The 6723-nt window shown below is 32.6% G+C and overlaps 1 protein-coding gene across 4 annotated transcripts in view; it reads left to right on the plus strand.

Annotated features, from left to right (window-relative positions):
- Positions 1–6723, plus strand: part of puc (puckered) — a 276245-nt gene that overhangs the window by 118951 nt on the left and 150571 nt on the right. For all 4 annotated transcript variants that reach the window (XM_014436891.2, XM_014436902.2, XM_014436909.2 and 1 more), the window contains one exon: positions 5905–6450. In XM_014436891.2, coding sequence (XP_014292377.2) covers positions 5905–6450 — 546 coding nt within the window. The remainder of the gene's footprint in view (positions 1–5904; positions 6451–6723) is intronic.

The raw sequence follows: 6723 nt of genomic DNA on the forward strand, positions 1-6723 counted from the left end.
ATCTTAACTTTCCGTTATTAATTAATTTGTCATGACAAATCAACAATATAGCAATCTATTGTGATGAAAAAATTATGATTAAAAAACATTGTCAAAAATTAAAATGTCTGTTCAATGAATAATATATAAAAAAATTTTAAACAAAATAATTGTAATTAAGTATATTTAAATTACACTAAAATCGAACTAAAGTCTCATTTTTTTATGTAATTACTTATTACGTAATTTTTTTTTTCATTTTACCTTGGAATCAACGGATAAGTTATAAGTATTATTAATTGTTTAGTGCTATTATGAACAATAAAAAAAATTGACTCCTTAGTTCATTTTTTATCTCTACTTCGATGAAACCTTTCAAGGGTCCTTTGGAGTGCTTACTTATGATATAAGACGTTAACACTTAGATTTTGTTGAAGATATTGCGTAAAGGGAAGGTAAAAATAAATATTATCTAACGGTACGAAGGTATTTCTATGAAAACAGTCAATATTGTATTACCTGTATTTATAGCTTCTGATTTATGTAAGGGGGAAGTTAAGCAATGCCATAGTTCATCTTGTATTTGTTGGGTAGAATTATTTGTTATTGCTAAAATTACGGCATGTTAATGTCAATCTGAAGTAAACAAATAAACTATACAATCGTTTTTTGCATTTATTCAATTTTATGGTTTGACTGAATGTGGTCATACTTGGTATTTTCATTCAAATAAATCAAATAAGATTTAAACATTAAAAAAATACAATGGGTGTTTGAAAGATTATTTTTTAATTTTTATTTTGTTTTTGGTGAAAAACTGGAAAAAAAGAAAAATGATTTTTATTAAATAATAATAATTATAACGGGCATGTTAAATAAAAATAGTATATCATTATTGACTTGGTTATTTGGTATTAGTTATACATTTGTTTTCTGTTTATATTACTTTTTTTTATTTCGTAATCTTATTAAATCATAATTTATTATTAATAATTTATTTATAATAGGTCTGGTGCTAGTCAGTTAATTTTTGATATAATATGAAAAAACTAACTCCATAATATTACGTGTGTTTAGTATGTAACACACTACTTATTGGCTATTCAATTCCGTGGACTATGAATGAATTGAAACACATCAAGTCACAGCTGTCAAAAGTAATTGCTAACATCAGCCTTCGATATGGTTTTGTTCGGTCACATTCCGTTTATTTTCTAGTATGATTTTGTTTAGTTGCTAACTAGGATCTTATACGTAGGTAGGAAAGAAAATGTAATATAAGTCAGACATTGGATGAAATAGGTTATCGGTGGTTAAAAAGTTATTTTAGTATTTATTCTTAATTGCTAAGTAGTATACTTAGTACAAATAGTACATCAGAGTTAACTAGATAAGATGCTCTATAAAATAATTAGAGTTTATTTTCATTAAAATCAAACGGTACTATACTTTGTTTTACGTAAAATTATAAATTATTCGCGATTGTTTTTATCATTCTTCTACTGGTCTAACAATGTACCATTTTAAAGGAAATTTTCATGTTTAATATGCTTCAAGTCCTTGCTAGTTATTTTGAGGTCTGTTATTGAATAAGCTGAGCGAACGGATTTCTATGATCAAACATTCTGCGTTTTAAGACGATAATTTTTTTTTTTTTTTTATTATTTATTTATTGTAATTTACAACTGTACAAAATAATACAATAGGTAAATATGTAGTATGTTTCATATACACTTGAAAGTCTTGGGAAGGAACCACCCATTGGTGGTAATTTAAACATTAATTTAAACTAGAAGGTCCCGTGGCCATCTTCTTTTCAGACGCCTCGGAGGATTATCAGGGATTGTTAAGGATGAAAGATTAAGAATTAATGGGTTAGGATGGTTAAGGAGTTTGGAATAAAAAGACGCATATCTGTTTTGGGTCAAATCTGCAACGAATGGGATGTTAAGGTCTTTATGAATGAGTTTATTTGTGACGTAATAAGGAGCATCAAGGATTTTACGTAGGATTTTGGATTGTAACGAATGGATGCGGGAAGAATTTGATGGTTTGGTGGAGCCCCAGAGCTCAATTCCATATGTCCAAATTGGTCTGATTATTGTAGTGTATACTAATTTTTTGTAATGAATGGGAAGTTTAGAGCGTTTATCAAGTAAGTGTTGTAGCAATCGGAATCTACGAGCAGTTTCTTGTCGTTTCAGTCTTGTGTGTGGATTCCAAGTAAGTCTCTTGTCAAGATGGAGTCCTAAGTATCGAATCTGTTCAACAGGTGTTAGTGGTGTATCTAGAAAGGATACTGTAGGACAGGAGGGCAGAGGTTTACGACGGAGAGTAAAGGTGATCTGGTGGGATTTTTCAGGATTTATTTTGATTCTCCAGAACGATAAATTTAAGAAAATAATTGTATCAACTGTTTCAAATAAATTTAAAGTAAACTAGTATTCTTTATTCACTCAAGTGCTAATCTCAGAAATGACTTTTTGAAAGGTACTTTTCTTAAGAAGTAGGGATGTATGTATATGTCCGCGATAAATTAGTTTTCATATCGGTTAAACCATTTTTTTGTATAATTTTTTTATAATTGTTAAGAATCATGATTAGTAAAATAAAAACTTGAGTATACTAAACGATGAAGGTAATTTATAGTTTAGATCTCGCCTTGCTAAAAGGCCCCCATAGTAGCCACAGCCTAATCCCTATAACGAGACAGTTTGGCTATTTGCGGGATTAGTGCTAAGCCGAACAAACGAGAGCGGGCTAAATGCCTGTCCTCTCTCGTGACTTGAAGCGGCTTTCTCTACAGCTTTCGAAACTTCCTTCGGTCTCTTCGGCTGTCCTGGTTCCTCATCGGCTCTTCTTCAGCAGAAATTTGGATATGCTATTTTTCTTTCGGATCATTTATTTTTTTCGCGATCTGAAAACAAGTTTCTTGAAAACTACTTTCAAAATAGTCCTTCGTAGTCTCAGAGTAATCTGGTTCTAAGCTAGTCTTAATCTTGAGCTAACCCTGATCCTTAGACCAATATATGTAGTGACTACTTTAATGAAACTTATATACAGTTAACAATAAAGATTGATGAATCTGCTAACCATGGTAAGGGATAATAAAAAACGACTGGTTCTCTAGCACTTTCAAATAATTCATTTTTGAGTTCTTTCAAGTAACGAAACAATGGCGCGTTATTTTAGAAAAATATTTAATTTTTACTTAGACCATATAAAAGATACAGTAAATGTCATTAAAAGTAAAATTTGTTTTTTGATAAACTGTCTCTCGAGAATTATTGAATGCAAACAGCTCTATTAAGGTCCATATTTGGGTAAATTTACTCTTTGTGAATGATACTCTAATAAGTATTTTCAGGTATGGAGTTTCGATAGAAAAATTAATTTTTGTACCGTTTTGAATTGTGACCAATTTTGTTCACTCCCTACCATGGTTTGCAGTCATCAATTTTGACTACTAACTGTAAATGTTTTTAATTAATGTAATTACTAAGTGGGGTGAAAGAACTTCCTTATTTTCCCCACTCTCTTAGACTAATAGGTTACGGTAATCTTTGTATTTAATTGGCCGACCCTAATATGATTTCAAATATATATTATTTTCCTTATGAGTATAAGTGCAATGTGGAATATTTTAGTTGAAATATATTTTTTTAATTTTTAATAATTAAATAAATAATTTTTAATCCCAATTAAAATTTTTAAATACTGTTCTGATATTTATGAACCATCACTATAAAACTAAGAATAAGTGAATTTTTGATAAAAACTCATCGTTACCTAATTAAAGAAATAAAAAATACAATACATTTCTTGCTATTAGCAATAAAATGAACGATTAAAATAAATAAAAAATAAAAGTATTCAATAATATCTTGCCTGTTCCCACCTCATTATCTCCATACAGGTCTTCTGAAGAGTTTCTCTACGAAGGATTTATTTCTCAAACTTAGCCGTCAATTGTTGGAAGGTGTAGAAGATAAACGAAAACAGATTTGGAGACTTTTTTTTCCTATCAGATTAATAAAAAATGTTTAATATTGTGGATATTGTCAATATTATTATCCTTTAACTTAGAAAAATCGAAGTTTCATTCTTTTTACAGCAAACTATGGACTTTTTTCAGATGTTATTTTTCAAACTAAGTAGACGTTATAAAGGTCAATAGGTATAAAAACAGTTAATAACAACGATATTTATTGACTGAATTATGTACAGAGTGGAAAGGTTATAAATCACGCCGGAGAGTGAAGGTGATGAGCGCCCTATAATGGACGGAGGAGCAGTTATCCAGTTGCATAAGAAGGAAGCATTATGCAAATGCTAAAGTAGGGAGGAAGGAGGATGAGCTAAGAAAACAGGGAGGAGGGAGGTTGGCCGAAGCAGAGCTCTATGTACGTATTTAATTAATACTGAAAGGAGATACTGTTGCTGGTAATAAGGCATAGCTTGCCGGTGAGTCATCGACTCCAGCTTGCTGTCTTAACCGCATTTCCCAAGCCTTGTTGCAACTCCTTTCTTCTCGCTGGCTGCCTCGAGTATCTACCTTTCGGAATCCGCTGGATTGGGTTATATCACTAATACTATCTTGATAATTGATCCTTATAATATTATATAAATATTATGCAAGTTTTCTGGTCAAACGCTCCAATATTTGCTGCAGTCGGAGTTATATCTATTTTATTGGAAGATTATTAGTTAACCGAAATTAATTAATTCTTTACAAGATGGTAAGGGTAGTAATTAAAAAAGTTGCGGAAAATAACATAAAAAACTAATTATTAGTTACCATTATTTCGGCCTTAATATTTCAGGGCTTAATATAAATAAAATTCTAAAATATTGCAGAAGTTACACCTTATTTATTTCCTCATACTTTCCTCTTTTAATTTTATCATATATTTTTTATTACTCTTATCGATTATTGTTTTCAATAATTATTACTGCAGTGGTACATTTTCAGTTCTGTCAATCATTACTGTACTTTTTATTAATAAGGGCATAAGTTGAAAAAAAAATTGAAGCCAAAAAGGTGTGCCTTGTGATAAACTCCAGTCACTAGTTTCGAATAAAATGTTGGACATTCCTATTAAACATAAGATAAACCTGACCTCTGAAGGCTTGTCCATATTACCTATTTTGTTTTAAAGGAGAGTATGGTTTGCCAATTCCCTGTATAATTTAGAATATGTTTTGTAGCATGTGATATTTTTTATAGATTATCATAAAATTTGTTATTTATGGAAATGCCATAAATTATAACGCATTGCTAATTGATGGATGGAATTTTATTTTTATGAATTATTAGCACTTTATCTATAGGATAAAAACAACAGCCATTAGCCATTATTTTCTTCATGTCATGATGATAACTATATTGCATACACCTCTATACTCTTTCTATCTCTTGTATTTTGTGGACCGTCTTATATTGACCAATTAAGTACATTCAATAAACTTACTTAGGATACAATAGTTGTCAATATATTATGTTTGCTATTGATCCTATTGATATACAGTAAATACGTAATATGATTTTACATTTGATGTTAGATATATTTTAGTTTCATTCTTCTTCAGTATTCCTCAGCATAACAAAGCATTGCTACAATCAATTCAACCAAAAGATTCACTAAATAATATTGAGAACGGCATGGTATTGCATTTGTCAGTATTCCATCGCCTGGCTCACAACTCTTTGTTGAACTATACTGGCATTATCTGTGGCGTTGTAGCCAGAGCGTGAGGTTCCACAATACTGGTACCCACATAGGTGGCAGGCAGGTATTGACTCCGCTTTTCAGCCTATTTGTTTGACCTTTTCAATTATATTAATTATTTATTTTTTCCCTTTATGTATTGTTTATTGTTATTGAGCTACTATTAGACACTTAAGAACTGTATATCGTGTTACAGATCGAGGCGGGATGAGCGCTGCGGCCGGTTGGTGGGAAGGTGGCGGACGAAGAGAAGGACTTCAGTTATCACTGAACAGGTCGCTGTCAGAACCAGGTCCCCCGAAGAGGTGCCGCCTGGAGACCTCGAGCCTTCCAGCCAGCCCCTGCCTGGAGACTAGCTCCACGATCCAGCGGTCCTTGGTTCTCTCCAGGCTCCGCAAGATCCAGCCGGACGTCCTAGCCGCCCGCCTCGACGGCCTCTTGTCTCCTCTGCTCCTCGACGTCAGGCCCTTTATGGCATACAACGTAAGTCACATACGCGGTTCCATCAACATAGCCTGTTCCGATCGGATATCCAGGCGGAGGCTTGAACAGGGCAAGGCGGCGCTAGCAGATCTCGCCACTTCCCGCCAGGGCAAGGAGCTTCTAAGAAAGAGAAACTACAAGGAGGTAGTAGTCTATGACGAGTGTTCCGCGGATATGGACCGGATACCCAATAATCATCCGCTCTACCTTGTCATCGCCGCGCTTGTGGACGACCAAAGAGAACCGACTCTTCTCATAGGTGAGTTATTTATAAATTTAGTCCTAAAAATTAGCCTTTTAATTAGGAAATATATAGTATCTAGATATCTCACATTCTCCGTGAATCCCTTAGCTTGGAAATCTTTCTGTAGTATTTTCGATGCTACTTGATGGCAGAGTGACGTGCATGTTGGAGTGAAGACAAATATTTCATAAAAAATTTGAAACATTGGAGTTCCATCAATCGGTAGATTATCCACATGTCAGTATCATGACATTCTATCATTACATCAAATTTACTTATTATATATAT

This window comes from Halyomorpha halys, unplaced genomic scaffold, assembly GCF_000696795.3.
Source record: "Halyomorpha halys isolate HHAL.00 unplaced genomic scaffold, Hhal_1.1 Scaffold51.1, whole genome shotgun sequence".
In the NCBI taxonomy this organism is placed as follows: Eukaryota; Metazoa; Arthropoda; class Insecta; order Hemiptera; family Pentatomidae; genus Halyomorpha; species Halyomorpha halys.